The sequence below is a fragment of the Eublepharis macularius genome, chromosome 2 (genome assembly GCF_028583425.1).
Source record: "Eublepharis macularius isolate TG4126 chromosome 2, MPM_Emac_v1.0, whole genome shotgun sequence".
Taxonomy (NCBI): Eukaryota; Metazoa; Chordata; class Lepidosauria; order Squamata; family Eublepharidae; genus Eublepharis; species Eublepharis macularius.
The window spans coordinates 97,962,254-97,979,832 of NC_072791.1; the positions used below are offsets into that span (position 1 = coordinate 97,962,254).

General features: G+C 40.1%; 1 protein-coding gene across 1 annotated transcript in view; it reads right to left on the bottom strand.

The window, feature by feature from the left end:
* Nucleotides 1-4,924: 4,924 nt before the first annotated feature.
* TPCN2 (two pore segment channel 2) overlaps nt 4,925-17,579 on the bottom strand; it is a 43,028-nt gene continuing 30,373 nt past the window's right edge. The window contains exons 17-25 of the mRNA XM_054971449.1: nt 17,379-17,428; nt 16,622-16,721; nt 16,427-16,498; nt 13,487-13,560; nt 12,490-12,580; nt 12,265-12,347; nt 11,442-11,523; nt 8,657-8,742; nt 4,925-6,903 (exon numbers count right to left, since the gene is read on the bottom strand). Coding sequence (XP_054827424.1) covers nt 6,825-6,903; nt 8,657-8,742; nt 11,442-11,523; nt 12,265-12,347; nt 12,490-12,580; nt 13,487-13,560; nt 16,427-16,498; nt 16,622-16,721; nt 17,379-17,428 — 717 coding nt within the window. The 3' untranslated portion in view covers nt 4,925-6,824. The remainder of the gene's footprint in view (nt 6,904-8,656; nt 8,743-11,441; nt 11,524-12,264; nt 12,348-12,489; nt 12,581-13,486; nt 13,561-16,426; nt 16,499-16,621; nt 16,722-17,378; nt 17,429-17,579) is intronic.

Below are 17,579 nucleotides of genomic sequence, written 5' to 3' on the forward strand. Positions count from 1 at the left end.
AAGGTGCACAGCCACATTTTGCATTCAGTGAAGTTACTTCTCAAGTGATCTTTAAGGGCAGCACTGTATGGAACATGTTACAGGGTCAGCATAGTCCGGTCAGCTGAGCCTAAAAGTGGTGACAACCTGTGAACAAGATGTAAACAATAGGAAGTGCTCTTAGTAACTCCTCCACCTCTTTTTATAACAAGGCCAGGTTCAAAACCACTTTCAAATTCTTCTCTGGTCTGTGAGTAATAACGAAACCCATTCAACACTGGCTGATCAATACTTCTTGAAAAATGGCTTTTCCAACTTGAAACATCCCCATTCTTGTCTAGATTCACTTTCAGTGTTTCATCACTAGCCACTTGTCTAATCACTGGTTCAGGACAGCTGTTTCCAAGGGGTTGTTCAAAGAAATATAAAATAGATTGTGTCTTATTCAGCATTCTGACATACATATGTGAGGGGGAGAGGAGGAGAACAGAACCTTGAAGAGTCCACAAGTTAAATGCCATAATGCTGAATCAGCAGTTCTAATGTAAAATTGTTTCAGGTGGGTAACTGATGAAGAGAGCTCCCTGATGAAGGGAGCTTTGATTTTCGAGAACTTATATCATGAAAATCTTATTGGTCTTTAAGGTGCTACTGTACTCAATCTTAGTGTAAAGTCAGTATCCAGTCAGACAAAACCAACCCTTAATTATAAACTTATGCTCCAAACACTTGAATAAGACATAATGATCAACTGTGTCAAGAGCCAACTGTGTAAACAAGGATAAGAAGAGATACTTATTGCCGTTATCCATCTGTAAATGCAGCTCATTCACTAGAGATAATAAAACTGTTCCAGTTCCAAAATGAGAACTGAAGCCTGACTAGAATCCAGAGTGGATGCATTTCAAGGCTTTGGGGGTAGGGGGATTTAACACCCAAAAAACGAAATTATTTTTTCCTTTTTACTCACCAAATGGCATCCATGCTCTGTACTAGCCTCTCCTTAGATGCTCTTTATATACAATGCTATTTCCGCATCTCAATGTATTAAAAATCCCTTTTGTTTCTTGTCTGATTCATTGTGTTTTAGTGTCTGACATTTTGCCAACTCTTTCTTTTATGACTTGACACAATAGTCATATAACATGTACATGCTTGTATATGAATGTACCTGTACATGAACTATATATTACATAAGATTAGGCTAAAATGTTTACTTGAACACTTATATAATTTACTATGCCACTCCTTATGATGTGCCATGAGATACTCAAGTAACCAGCTATCCAACAAGCAGCTTGTCCTAGTTGCAAGATCAGAACTTTCTCCATCTGTTGATCATTGAGAAACCCTTACCCATTCCTGTTTATCCTTATGAGATTAGGCTCCACCCACATAATCCTTAATACTTGCATCAGTGACAGAGAAAGTGTCCACTAGCAGATCATCATTAGCATGTGATTCAGCCATTAGCTACTTGAGGAAGGATAGATTTACCATCCTAATGTAGATTTACCACCTTCTAACAGACTAGACAAAAAAGTATCAGGGACTTGTGACCAGACCATTCTGTTCATTCTTTTGTTTCATGCCAGAGTCCCATGACAGGAGACCTTCAAGGTGCTGGATCCACTTCAAACAGGATAACATTTTGATTAGAAGAGCTCCTGCACTAATAGCTATGACGACCTTCTCATAAGCCTTTCACACTGCCAGATACCCTAGACTTCCCTTCACAGGTTTAGGGTCTCCCAAGTACGTGAAGGCTGAGTTACCACATACCACCTGTCTAGCCTTCACTATAGCAGGCAGAGAGCCTAGACCCTACAGCACTCCTGCACTCCACAGCGGCGTAATTTGGCCCAAAACAGGCCCTATTTGGGCGGCTGCAGAGCATAGGACAGCTGCCGGGGCAGCGCAATGGGCCCTGGAGTGTTCCTGTGCTTCACAGTGGGCTGAAATAAGCCTACTGTGGTGCTAGGGTTGCCAACTCCAGGTTGAGAAATTCCTGGAGATTTGGGGGGCTACTGTCTGGAGAGGGCAGGGCTTGTGGAGGGGAAGGACCTAGAGTCCACCTTCCAAAGCAGCCATTTTCTCCAGGGGAACTGATCTCTGTGGCCTGGAGATGTTATAATTCCAGATCTCCAGCCACCACCTGGAGGTTGGTAACCCAATGCGATCCAAAGGACCCCAGCAGGTGCATTACCCCACCGGCCAAGTAAGCAGGGGCAGGGGGTAGAGGGTGGGAGCAGGAGATCCGCCACCCCCAGTGGGGGACATGCAACCCCATCTCGCATGGTCCCCTCTATCTTCCTCCAGAGGCTCCGCCAGACAGGCAGCCAGTTCCCTGTATGTGCCTCCCCTGACTCAGCTACATCCCAGGGCTTTTGGAGAAAGAGAACTTAGAGGTTACTTTTCATATATATATACGTTGCCACTATTTAAACTGGGTCGGTTTAGCGTGACCAGAGTAGTTGAGGCCTGTGTGTGAGATATTTTCCCTCAGCCAACAATTTCAAGCCAGCCAAGGTTGAACAAAACGAAAATACTCTTTATTTATGAGATGGAACATAGGAGTGAATGGATTTTAAACTAATAAACAAACAGGAATTAAATAGAGAATATAACAGAACGGGTTTGTAATCAACTCTCTCTCTCTTGCTGCCTTCCTACAGCAGAGTCAAAACCCTTCTCCCTCAGCAGTTCCCAAAAGTCTTCTTTTCCCTCCAGTTGACACTCTCATTGGCCCAAATTTCACCTGCTCCCATTAGCTGTCTCTCAGGAGAGGCAGAGTTGGAGCCAGTCCTGTCTATCACAACCATTTAGTAATCACTTGTTACTCCAAAACTACAGATTCTTTGAATTCCTAATATATTCATTTTAATTCTAACAAAATCTTATCTAGATTATTAAGTATTTTGTCTCAATCATAATTTATCTGAAACCTAAAAAGAATGAGGTCATACTTTTGGAAAAGAAAAATGTCAACTGTTGTGAAATGATTTGGGATAATAAGCAATATATGTATAGTAAGTTCTTATATAGTAAATTCTTAGTACTTCAGAAGTGATCCTTCCTGTCCCTTGTATGCATATATGCACAAGTCTATTAAAAGTGTGTTCTGCATGCACACTTATACTGGGTTTTCTGGGTATTTGACCTGCTTTGGACCTCAGTAATTCTGCACTTGAGGGAGTCAAACAGAAGTGGTATCTATTTTTTCTGAACTAGAAAAATTCTACCTTTCTGCTGCGAGCTTTCTGTTTCTTCAGTTGATCAGCTGAGGTCAGTTTCCTCAGTTGCTAGGATTAGGACAGGTCAGTTACCTCAGTTGATTGGCTGAAGAAAATTGCAAGGTTTTTGTTTGGTTGTTAGAAGTGCACCAACATTGCAACATTGTTGTTTAAAATAAAAAAGGGATTTACTTCTTTCAGCAAGGTTAGCAGGCGCACACACCACACTTTTTAGTCCATTCTTCAAACTTCTGTTAGCCACATTGCAGCTGGTAGGCTGGGGGGGGGGTTTATGCACCAACGTTGCCACATTGCAACTGGTTTGGCTGCTGTTCAACCAATTAGGAGGCAAGGGAATAAAGGGGAGGGTGAAAGACAGAGCCAGGGCCAGACTTTACACTGAAGAAGCATTCTACACTTCAAAAAAGCCGTGGTTTGACTTCATTAGGGGAAAAAAATTGAGGTATGTGTGCAAGGAAAAAACCTGCAGGAAACCTGGGAGGAAAGAGATACTTCAGCTGATGCAGCCTTTCACTGTGCAGCAGGACACAAAAAAAGTCTGGGAAGTAGTTTGGAGACTGAATCAGAGTATTTTGACTATGCACACAGAGCTCTGTAGAGAAATCAATACAGTATGGGGCCAGAACGGATGAAAAAGCCCAATGTGGAAAAGACTGAATTTATGAAACCTGCAGACACATTACAGACTGTACACAAAAAACATAATCTAAATTGTTTTCTAAGGCTACAGCCTACACATACTTGCTTAAAAAACAGACCCCAAAAATGGGTGGGACATCCTCCCCACTAAGTATGGTTAAACTCAAGCTGTTAGTTTTACAGTCTACCTTGTTCACATGCTGGGTAAAACAAAGGGAGAAGTAATCACTTTGGTATTTTATTACCTTTTCTGCCCTAGCACCGGCCTGGTGGAACACTCTCCAAACGGAGATCTGGGCCCTGTGGGGCCTCTTACAGTTCCGCAGGGCCTGCAAGGTGGAGCTGTTCCACTAGGCTTTTGACTAGTGGTCAGCTTTTTGTCCCCTTTTCTGCCCACCACACCCTCCTTTTGCAGCCGCCCTGGAGGTACATCATGGCGGTACCTGTGGTTGTAATGACTCTGTACTGGCCAGATTTGTTTGGTGGTGCCTGGATTTTTATGCTGCTGATATAAAATTGTGTATCAGTATTGGTTTTTATACTATTTATAATGTTTTATTGTTATTTTTAATAATATATTTGTTGGAAGCCCTGAACCCACTAGCAGGAAGGGTGGGGTATAAGTCAAATAAAATAAATAAATAAATGCTCTAATATTTACATATATTTTCCAAGGACCTTGTATGACCATTTTTTGCATGGCTCATTGATTCCTTGTTATTAAAATAACCTATATTATTAGTAAAATAAATCAGTGTTAAATAATTCTCTGGGAACTCAATCCCAAAAGTGTGCCATATGACCAGGATGATTTCATCAGCTGCTTGCTTGTGCAATATAACAGCTAACACAAGGCTGGATCTCCAGGACAGTGAGTGAGCTGTTCAATGCAAATGTAAACATCCCACCACAGTGTCACATATAAAATCCATCCTTAGGAGTTTTCAAAAGGCTGAGAAAGTCAATGACCAGCTTAAGAACATGGGAAACTCTCTACATTTTCAACATGTAGAAACAAAAGATATGACATGACTCTCATTGCCTCCAAAAATACTTTAATATATTCACAATAATTACATTCAAATATCTGTGCTCTTAATACAAGAATTGTACTGATACAGTTTACAGTCTCTTATTGAACACATTCAATTCAATACATTGTTCATAAAATATAAACTATATTTAGTGGTTTCTCTATTTAAAAAGGTCCCAGGGCCCAAGTGAATGGAATTTATATTGCATTGGTAGACAAGGCAAACTATACTGACCAAAAGGCACCACTGCAAAAAAAACCCACCGGGACTTAAAAGGACAAGATAACCACCTGTTGGGGTGAATACAGGGGAATATTTGTTGTACTTAAAAAGCATGATAAAGATTCAAGTAAAAAGACATAATACTCAAAACAGAAGTTGGACAAATAAAATGTAAATTAGATTTTTTAAAAAACTCTGGAGAGTTTACTAAGCACTGGATGAATGGCACAGATTCACCTGGGCCAAAGCTTCTCTAAAAATATGGCTCTAAAATGTTACATGTCTAATGAGATTTGATACCTGGTCAGCGATTGCATGGATGATAACTCAAAGTATCTTTGTGTGGTTTTAGATGGAAATTACAGTTCTAAAAAGCCTGAAGGTCATATAAGTAATTTTCTAGACCTAACCAAATTCCAAAGGCACAGCAGATTGATAAAGCTGGCAGGCACAATTCCAGCAGAAGACTACAATTGCAAATTAGTCCACCAACACACAATGCTTCCTCTGGAGCATAAAATAATTTATCCAACTAGTAAGAAAAAAACACACTCCCCCCACCCCCATATAAAATAATCCACTGGCCTGATAAAAATCATAGTGGCTCCAAACTAGAGTCACACTCAACAAGGTGCTGCACATGATTAGTGGTCCAGAATAGTAAACATGGATGTGTATTGCCCTCAAAAAAAGAGGCACATCCTCACAGAAACAGTGCACTGCAAAAGGGCACTCGTACTGGATATCTCAAATCCAAGTGTGTATTGACTGCGATGCAGACATTTCTCAGGTGTGCATCCAGTTTGTATGCATGGTTCACAAACCTGCAATGGCAACTGTGCAAACAAGCCTGCTTTCCATACACATACTTGCCTTGTTACATCAAGACAGCTGAGTATGCAATGTATAACCACAATCCCCTAAACTCTAAACTCTACAACTGTACAGCTGCTAATCATTTCAATAAGGCATGGGCAAGGATTGTATAACATTCACTGAAATGAATTAAGGCTGTACATCTCCAATGACCACAGCTCTGCAATCTTCCAATCATTTAATTCAAAATAGTCCCAAACAATGAAAACAAGAGTAGTACTTGAGTTCAAGGCTATGATGATTGTAATTATCCTTCATGCTAACTATAGGCCACTTTGGAGCATATGGTACAGTATTATCAGGATGACTGCCTCTTATTTCAATTCCAAAATTAAGCATAAAAACTCTTCTTGCTATTAAAAAAATCACCTGAATATGACAAAATATATTGAATTTTAAGGCACTGTTCTTGGCACAGCATACAACAAATGCCAGAAAAGTCAGCTGAGTTATTTACCATTAAAAAAAAAAGATATTAGCAATAAGCCAATGTAGTGGTTCCATACTGTCCACTGTAAAGTGCAATGTAATTGTCATACATTTCCCTACCTTAAAAATAATTACTCTGTCAATTTGTCTTCCAGACTTTTGAAGTGACAGTGCCATGGTCCCATTAAAAGTTGAAATAAAATCATATTCAAATTACAAACCTTTTTTTAAATGAAAAGATGTTGCTCTTTAAAGATCTTATATTGCAGGCAACATTCAAAACTAAAGTAAATGATGAAACATTTCTTTCAAAAAAGGCTTGCAGTGTCTTTCACTCAGCTGTAAAACCTGCAGAGATGGGGCAAAAATCAATTGTGGTAAATCCATGGGATCACCTATGTAGATCCATATGTGGATGCTGATAAAGTGTTTCAATCAGCTCTTCCTCTGTAGGTTCTTCCAAAACATCCCTACGAAGAGAGAACAGTATGCATTAGAAGTCATCTGAGCAGAAGTCCCAATGTAGATTCTGCACAAACTTTACTACAGATAAAATTTTTGCTGCTACTCAAATATGACTGGGTCTGAAAAGAAGACAATGCTTCCTTGAGAGGAGGGGTGGTCACCCCAGCCTTGAAACAGGTTGTGATGTATCCACTACTAAAGAAGCCTATCATGGATTCCGGAGATTTCAATAGTTACCATCTGGTCTCATATATTCCACTTTTGGGCAAGGTGATTGAATGGGTGGTGGTTGGACTTCAAGCTTCCTTGTATGAGATAGTTTAAATCTTTTCCAATCTGGTTTTAGGCCTGGTTATGGGATTGAAACAGCCCTGGTTGCCCTGGTGGATGATCTGCATGGGGAGATGGGCAGAGGGAGTGCAACTCTGTAGATTCTCCTGAACATCTCAGCAGCTTTTGATACCATCAGTCATAGTATTCTTCTAGACCATCTTCCTGGGCTGGGACTGGGAGGCATCATTACACAGTGGTTTTGATCCTACATGCAGAATAGGCTTCAGAAGGTGGTGCCAGGGGACTACTGCTCAGCCCCTTGGCCTTTGGCCTGTGGAGTGCCACGAAGTTCCATCCTGTCCTCTATGTTTTTCAGCATCTATAAAAAACTATTGGGTAGAGTCATCTGGATATTTGAGCTGGGCTGACACTAATATGCAGGTGACACTCAACTTTATCTTGCATTTCCAGCCAATCCCAGGGAGGCTGTAGAAACCCTAAACCAGTGCCTGGAGGCAGTCTTACAGTGGATGCAAGCTAATAAGCTGAAGCTTAATGCTAACAAGAAGGAAGTACTAATGGTGTCCAGAAGGTCTGACCCAGGACATAAGGTGTCACCCATTATGGGTGGGTCTGCACTCCCCCTAAAGACACAGATCTGTAGTCTGGGCATGCTCTTGGATCCAGGCCTACTGCTGGATAAGAAGATGGCAGCAGTGCATCTTACCAGCTTTGACTGGTTAGCCCGCTGCAGCCTTTCCTAGGAAAAAAGACCTTGCCATTGTAGAGTATGCCCTTGTTATATCTAGAGTAGACTATTGCAATGTGCTGTACTTGAGCCAGGAGGTTAACTTGGAGTGGGTGTAGGGACCAAATCACTCCAGTCTTAGCCCATCCACACTGATGTTGACCTTTAAAGCCCTATATGGGTTGGGACCAGCATACCTGAAGGACTGTTTACTCCTGTACAAAACTATCTAACTGCTATGGTCATCTTTTGAGGCCTTGATTCAGGTACTCCACCTTCTGAGATTAGGCAGGTGGCAACTCAGGAAAAGAGATTTTTTGTATGGCACAGAAATTCCAGACCTCTCCCCAAAGGGAGGCCCCCTTCTGTTGCCATCATCAGCCAGCAGGTGAAGACTGTTACTGATTTGTGTGGCATTCCCTTATTGATTGATCCTTACTGCCCCATGTACCTGTTAAAGGCTTAGGAACCCTGCCAGGTAGCAACCCTACTTCTGCACTGGAACTTGACATAGGGTCTAATCTGGGAACATAACAGAAATAATGACCATACAACTAGGGGAAATATTAACTGAATTCAGAGGCCAGACAACTTTCAGTTCTGTTAAAAAAAACACCTTATTTGGACTGTATCTTGAGGGCAGAACCATTCATCCAACCTTTGAGGAATTTCCTTGGTAATGGAATTAAGCCCCGCCCCACCCCCCAAAGGACCATGTCAACAGATAGTCAGCTCACCTAAACAGGAGTTCCACGGTTGTTTGGTATTCAGATTCTGAGAGAGATGGCTGATGGCTGCGACGATCCCATTTGTGAATAAAATTCTATAATTGAGAAAGAATGGAATAAAAGTTATTTCAGAAAGTCTTCCTGCTGACTTATTTACACAAAACATTTCCCAGGTAGGTGGAATAATGTGTGAGTAGGACGTTCCAGCAGCAACTTTCATAAACTGGGCCTGTTAGAAATTCATTCTTCTAGATTTCATTGATGCTACAGCAGGAAGATTGCCTTATCTGATAGATAGCTTTATCTGATCACACTGCTCATGCAAGTCATCTTCCTGTGGGACAGAACCAGCCAAAAGACCATTTGAACTGAGCATGTCCCACACCATAAGGTGGTCCCCTGCAAGGGTCCTGTGAAGAACTGCTTGCAAGGGGATACTGCATAGCCAACAGCCAGTAACTGTGCTGGTAAGAAGAAAGTGCAGACTTTGGTCACTGCTTCCTTGCTGCAACTCCAACCATTCAGAGAAATTTCAGTGATGTGTAGAAAAAAACTGGTTTCAGTCTGTGCCCAACAGAATGATCTCAAAATGAAGAAAATATACAGACTTCAGACAGAGCCACCAAGGCATCATTTGCATGAGCTCTGACTGTGTACTGTAACCACCACACACAAAAAAGTGACATAGACTGTAGCCAGAAATACTTCCACTTGAGGATCATTGTGTTAGACCAGCCCAGATTCTCCAGTTGCAGTTCACAGTATTTATAGAGTAACAGGCAGAGCTTTCCATGCACATAGTAGACTTTCTGATGCTGCCTTCCCCATACTGTCCATTGTTCTCTTTAAAAAAAAAATCTGTTCAAGAGTATGGTCTCCAAAGTTTTTGAACTATTGCCAGAATGAAAAATCCACAAACTCCCAATTCATGTGGTCATGTCTCCATATGAGATCTTGTTCTAGGCTTTCAAAAAAAAGATAGGGAGAACCAGGGCTTTTTTTCCTGGGAAAAGAGGTGGTGGAACTCTGTTATCATGTGTGTGTGTGTGTACTCCTGGAAATGCATGATGACATCACTTCTAGAAGTGCCGTCACTCCCGGAAGTGATGCCGCTTCCCGGAACTCAGCACAATGCATTACAACGAGATAAATGTTAGTAAGCCTGGGAAATTACACTATTACGAGAAAGGGTTTTTTCCTTTCTGTATCCTCTAGAAAAAGTGAAATCTTCCATTCCCTTTCCCAAACATTTCATTTCTTTGGAATCGTATTTTAACATATGCAAGAAGGAGGGGGCCTCTAAAAATCCAAAATCCATCTCACAAATCTAAATTCTAACAGGTTCCCTCTGCCAGCGTAAAAAAAAAAATCCAAAATTCTTTCTCAAAATTCCAGAGTCTGAAATTCCTAATGTAATGAATATTGAATTTTCACATTTTCAGGGAGGGTGTTGCTTTACTAGAGCAATTCAAAATTAGATACTCAAATTTAGCTGCATTAGATTTATACTTAATTTAAAATGGCTTTTTTTGTTCCCTGCCAACTCTGTCTTACCAATGGCTAAGCTGTTGTGACATTGTGAAATGCTCATAAATATTCCAATGTCCGAGACGAACAATACTCATAAAAACTTCCTTAACACCCATATGTCCACTGCAATTTCAGTGATGTTAATCAGCTAAGGATGGGGAGAACCATTTGAGTTACAGCTATTAAGACATAAGAACACCTATATGCTGATGAAAACATTTATGAAAGCCTTCTGTGACTTGGAGACAGCTATCCATTCCTAGCATAAAACTGTAATAACCATAACTGATATTTTATCTAATACAAATAACCATAACTGATATATTTAACTAACACAGAACCAACCTGCATTCAAAAGCTGTGGGAACCATAACAATGTCAACTTCAGTCAACAAAAGAATGAAAGCAACACACACACCCGCATAGCCCCACCCACCCCCATGAAAAGAAAGCAGAATGAACTCAAAGCAGCACGCGCACACACAGCTCCCGCTCCCCCATGAAAAGAAAGCAGAATGAACTCAAAGCAGCACACATACACACACAGCCCCACCCCCGAATGAAATGAAAGCAGAATGTACTCAAAGCAGCTTAACTCTCTTCTGCAGAGACCGCCCCGATCCCCAGCTTGCTCTCTCTCTCTTACTCACAGAGGAATGCAAAGAAATCAAAATGAACTCAAAGCTGCTTAGCCTCCTCTGCAGAGCCTGCGCCAGGCCCAAGCAGTGTCTGCATGTGCGCTCTCTCTCTCACACACACACATTCACTCAAGAAAGCAGAATGAACTCAAAGCAGCATAGCCTCCTCTGCAGAGCCCACAGGGCCGAAGGAAGAAGGAATCACATGGGCAGATTCTAGAGCTGCTGGAACACCATTCCGGAGTGTTCCCCCTCAAAAAAACTCTGGGGAGAACACTATTCCAAAAATTCAGAAATCTTTGGGAATAACCCAAATACAATATGAGAAACTGTAAATAGAAACATGCGGGATTCCTTGGTGCATATGAAGATTCCTGGATGCAGACTTTATTTGCTTACTTCATTCTAATCCCTTTAACCTTTCTCTGCAACTTTGAGTCCTAGTAGCTCTTTTATAAACTGAATATTAAGATTCAGAGGAGCCTGACAACAGAGTGTAGAACAAAGGCGTTCCAATACAGCCCTATCTTTCTCATTTCTTTCATTAAGAGATCTGTATGACTCTAACAAATGAATTGTATTGTGTCAGTTAAGTCCATCACATGTAGTAGTGACCCGAACTTTACCTCCAGAAGTAATGCAATGAACAAATTGACCCACATGACAGAGGAAATCAGCCACCAGGCAATAAAGTACCATTTTGACCATCTGGAAAGAAATTAGGGAGAAAAAAGAAAAGAAAAATGAACTGTGCTTGTTATGCTGAACACGATTAACATTCCAAGTTAGTGTGCCTGATTATATGAAAGACACACAAGTGGCCTACATGCAAGTGGACAATCTGATGATTATTAACAGTCCCCACAAACCCAGAATGGCTGTATATGAGATTGTGCAATGTGCGCTGCCGAGGGTGAATCTGTAAATTGTATCTGTTTTTTATTTGATGTCTTTTAAACTGATGTGATCCACTCTGACCTGCTATAAATTTAATAAATAAAATAATATAAATAAATATACTCTCAGAGGAGGAAACCCTCAGAACTCTTCATTTTAAATTACATAATCAGGCACATATTGATCCCAGAATTCTCTACTCATGAAAGCTGAAGTGCAGATCTTCCCTTGACTTCCCTTTTCTGAATTTACACTACTAGTCTAAATAGATATCTTACATGCATAGGTCTGATATACAACTTATGAACCAGCTCTGTGTCCTTCTCAAGCAATAATAAGGCCATCTCTCGCTGCATGGTTTCTGCCATATGGTATAAAAGTACATGAAACATAAAGTTCTCCATGTTTCAGCAAAACAGCCTCAAGCCATTCCCTGCCACAAACCACAGGTATCTTCTTAATTTGGGAGACCTACTCTCAAGAAAAATTGAGAACTCCAGGTTCTATGGAGATGGGAATGGCTGCCACGTGCAGTTTCAGCCCATTACTTACGGAGATGTATATCTGGAATATGCATCCAAAAAAACTTGCCAGTTATTCACAATCATCACATCCCACAGAGTCACCACTGCTGCCTGAGACAAATAACAACAACAAAAAAATCATCAATACTGAATATTATTGTAAACAGATTCTTAGAAAAGACAAGCATAGAGGCTAGGGGCAAGCAAACTGGTAATAGGTTCAGCTACAAGGACCCAATATAAGCACACTCACAGCAAAGTCATCAAAGTTGTTCGGCCAATACTCCAGTTGTTCAAAAGTGCCACACTGGAAGGTGGTGTTACTAGATGTCATGTTCACAGCACTGCCAAAGGAATCATACATGGAAAGTTATTTCAACATTGCCTTCAATACTGCATTGCACAGAGTAGATGAAGTTCTGGGGCAGGACATAGCCCAATGGCAAAGCATCTGCTTTGCATCAGGAAGTCCCACTGTCAGTTCCTGGAATCTCCAGTTAAAATGACCAGCTGGTAGCTGATGTGAAAGACCTCTTCCTGAGACCCTGGAAAGCTGCTGCCAGTCATAATAGACAAGACTGACCTTGATAGACCAGTAGCCTGACTCAGCAGAAGACTGCTTATGTGCTCACTTTGAGCATAGTAATTATCTCAGGGATCTTAGATAAAGAATTCACAAAGGATCTGAAAGCCTGGTGACACAGAACTCCTTACTACAATTTCTATCTCAAGGCTCAGGTTTGAAGAAATTGTAATAGGTGACAAAAGTTCCAAACGTATGCTAAATTATTTTTGTTCATCAAAGTGATCAGAGCCAATATGCACATGTAGAGGATTAGACAGCTCTGCTTACAAGTAGGCCTCAACATCACTAACTACAAGATCTATTTGACAATGGATCAAGATGCCTTTGGAAGCTGCAAGATCTTCCTCTGAAACTTTACAAGAAAAGAATGGGCAGTCAACTACTGGAAATGATTCCTGTACAGAATATCCTACTTCAGGAAAGGAGGCTATGTTCCATGAAGCATTTAAGCATAAAATTTAACAACTCAGTGGGAAAGACACACAGATGATAGCAAGTAGGGGATAGGAATCAAAAATTAGGAGGCCTAAAGCAACTGTTACTATTCCTGAAGAATCACTGTTCTAGGAGTTATACAGTACTCAGAAATAGTATGACTTCTACCCTCATTCCAAGGTCCGATAAGACATGCTGCATGGTGCAGATATTTAGTCAACTATCTTACCTGACATTTCCCACAGGAACAACAGCCCCCTTAAAGAGTGCCATGCCAATTAGTGCAAATATATAGAAAATCACCTGAAGAAGAAGACATCAGCATCAGCTGCATTCTATTGCAAATTTAGCATGTTGTAAGATAACAGATAAAAGCATATTTGTTATTTTTTTTAAACTCCATGGCTTTCCAGAACATACTATTTGTTTAAGTTTTATATTTTACTATGTCTGCAGAATACACGTTATAGCATTTTAATTACGTGCAAAATTAGTCACATTTAAAACGAAAGCAAGATTCGAGTCCAGCAGTAGCTTAAAGATCAACTCGATTAAGATACTTCTGGACACAAATCTTGCTCTTCTACTACAGACCAACTCAGCTACCTACCTAAAACTATTTAAAAGCAAACGCATCTGAAGTCTCTAATCAGAGTAAGTTTCTGAAACTTCTGATTCTGAACCTTCATTTTTATACTCATGTAGCTCTTTGTGAAGTTTGCATAAATTGAAACAAGCTTATCTACAGTATAGCGTCTATATCATGTGAAGGGATAGTATCACTTTACTCTCCTGAGACCAGACCTCACTTACAGTACAATTCTAAGAAGAGTTACTCCCATCTAAGCCCATTCATTTCAATGGGCTTAGACTGGAGTAACTCTTCTTAGGATTGCACTGTTAGAGTACTGTGTTTAGCTTTGGACACCACAGTTTAAGAAGGATATTGACACGCTGGAATGGGTTCAAAGGAGGGCAAAAAAGATAGTGTGGGGTCTGGGGACGAAGTCATATGAGGAAAGGTTGAAGGAGCTGGGAATGTTTAATCTGGAGAGAAGGCAACTGAGAGGAGATACAATAGTCCTCTTCAAGTATCTGAAGGGCTGTCAAACTGAGAATGGAACAAAGTTGTTTTCTGTTGCCCCAGAGGGTTGGATTAGAACCAATGGGTTAAAATTAAGTCAAAAAAATTCTCAGCTAAGCATTAGGAGGAACTTCCTGACAGAGCAGTTCCTTGGTGGAACAGGTTTCCTTGGGAAATGGTGGGCTCTCTTTTTTTTTTGGAAGGTTTTTAAGAAGAGACTAGATGGCCACCTTAGAGCAATGATGATTCTATGACAATATGAATTTAGGCAGATCAGCAGGTAGAGGGCAGGAAGGGACGAGCTAGTGCTAGGTTCTCATGGTCCTTTCTTATATGCCCAAGATAATGCTGGCCTTCACTTCTAGGCCAGGTAGGAATTTTCCTCCAGGCCAGATCGGCCAGAAATCCTGGATGTTTTTTGCTTTCCTCTTGGCATAGAGCAGCAGTCACTGTGAATTTCCTGCACTGTGCAGAGGCTGCACTACATGACCCTCAGGCTATCTTCCAGCTCTATGTTTCTACCCTTTGACACCTTCTAGGTGCAGAAATGCATCTTGGATTTAAGAGCTGCATATGTCTACAGTATGCCCACTTTGTGTTTAAAAGCATTTCATTCGTTCTAAAAAATAAACTTTATAGACATTTGGTTTCAGTGCTTCCCAAAATGTCTAATTTTCCCTTTGGAAAAACTGGGGGAAAAGCCTTGGGAGAAAAAAGGGGAAAAGCCCCTTTTCACATCTCTACATGGTAGATGAAATATGTAGTTTGGACATAATAATTACCCATTTATAATAGGTGTCTACAAAAAATGTGAATTGAAACAAATCAAATGAAAGTCAACCTTACCCACAATGTTCTCAAACTACAGCATATCCAAACAAAAAATCAAGTAAAATCATTTTAGAAATCTTCCAACCATAAAAACAGTTGTTTTTTATTGTAATTGGCCTTGATCCAAACAAGATGAACTTCTTATTGAGCATGGCAAGATTATTGGTTCCTACTCTTATATGAGCCCTATGGATTACGGTGGGGATTACAATGAAGTCTTGTAGCACCTTAAAATCAAATGAATTTATTGTCATAAGCATTCATGAACAGCAGCACATATTTTCATTGCATCTGCACAAGTGAATTCTTACTCAGGAAAGCTTGTACGGAAATATTTTTTTAGTCTTTAAGGTGCCATAAGTCTGTTATTTTGGCCACAGAAAGCTAATACAGCTACCCCAGTAAAATTTGGAGATGACTCTCATCAAACCTGTCACCTTCATCTTGCAGTTCCTAAGCCCATCAAGAGGTGGAGTGTCATACTTTATGAGAACTTAAAATTGTTTGTTTATTATTTATTTTTATTTAACCCTCTTAAAATAAAAGAACAAAGAAGAGCTAAACAACATGATTTAGCTTTTATCTGCAGATCACTACTTGAGCTTCAGAATGATAAAGCAATTGTACAGCTGGAACTTAAAATGCATTGATTTATAAATTGAAAAATAAATATTCCTCAATTTAACTCTCCTGTAAGAAAAATTAATTGATTGCCACGGAAGATCTGACTGAGTTCAGGTGTTGTCTATAGCAGGTTTCTAATACAGGAAAGTTTCTGTTCAAGGGTGCTTTGTTTCATACTAATAGTTACCTGTTATTGTTGTTAGGGATTACACTAATGGGTTGGATCTCAGGGATGATTTGAGCAGATGGAAGGGGGGATGACTTTCACTGACAGCCTTTGGTAGAACTCCAGTTCTGCCCTCATGTTGTTCCTGGGGGGTCCTCTAGAAGCACATTTTGGGGACCATTTGGGCAACAGTGAGGGGAAGGGACAAGGAAGACAAACTGCACAGACAGAAATTCCTTTCTGTTGCAGAAATCCTTTGTTGGATCCAACCCAATACTGAGAACAGATATGATGGCACTATCAGAGATTCATCCAATTAACTGGAACTAATCAATTGTACTCATTCCACTATGATTACTAAACTTTGTATGCATATATTCCATTGTTAAATATCATTTAACAAAACTATTTTCTGTAAGATACAAAGTAAACGGAGATGTGTACCAATACTAGTTTCCACTTACCACCAAGATCCCAGCAAAGGCTCTTAAATTCTTCACCAGATCAATCAGTGTACTGACAACTAAAGACATGAACTGGAAAAAGATAACAAAACATGAGTACTTTTTTGTTAAATATATGAAGCAATATTTTTAAAGACGGAGGAGTGCCGAAATACAATAAACTTTTAAAGACACTACCCAACAAACTTCATGTACCTGCATGTTGGCAATGATTCGCAGAAATCTGAACACAATTAGCATGTTTGCCAGGCGTACCATGTCCCACAGAGACAACAAGCCCTGCATTTCAGGTCTCCTAGAAAAAAAGCACATGACTAATGTAGCAAATTCTAGCAATCTAAGGACCTAACCTTGACAGAGAAAGATGTCTATACAAATAGCATACATATTATGTCTGAAAAGGGAACAAAAGTCTACATTGCTTTATGTAATAACCATACTTAACAGGTCTGTGCTGAGACTTTCATTCAACTTCTAGTCACAGTAATGAGCTTATTTCAAGATTTAGTCAAAACACAACTCATTGCTGTGATTATATATCTGCAATCCTTTTATCCCAAGGTTTAAAAAAATTCAAATAAAATCAGATTTTTCAAAGGACACTCTTATTAAAAGCTGAGAGAAATGTAATGTGTTAGCTGCAAGGCAAAGGATCATGTTTCTAGATGACTTACTTTCTACAAAGGGATTCCCCCACAGCTCATGCAGTGGATTACCAATCCTTGTGAAATCCAAAATCACACTATTATGTGCTACTGCCTCCCTAAGCCATTTTAAACATACTTGCTACTGAACAGATGGAAAAATCCCCCCATCCTCCTGAGAAAAGCCACTTGCAAGATGGCTCTTGCATTCCTGTGATAACCTCATCTCAGGTAGGAGGCAAATGGATGTAGGAAAAATACCATTCTAAATATCAGTAACTGCTGGGTAGTTTATGAAGAACACATACCAGCCTGGATGAGGAAATCCATACACAGCAAACGTTGACACTTCCAAAACCTTTGTCAAGAAAGAAAAGAGGCTAAGCTATACCAGATCCCAATAATTCATAAAGGTTTCAGGTTACAGAACTCATGTTTATTAGAATAAACATTCATTAGTATTAGGAAACAATCCTGAGCATCTTTGCTCACAAGTCAGTCATATTTTA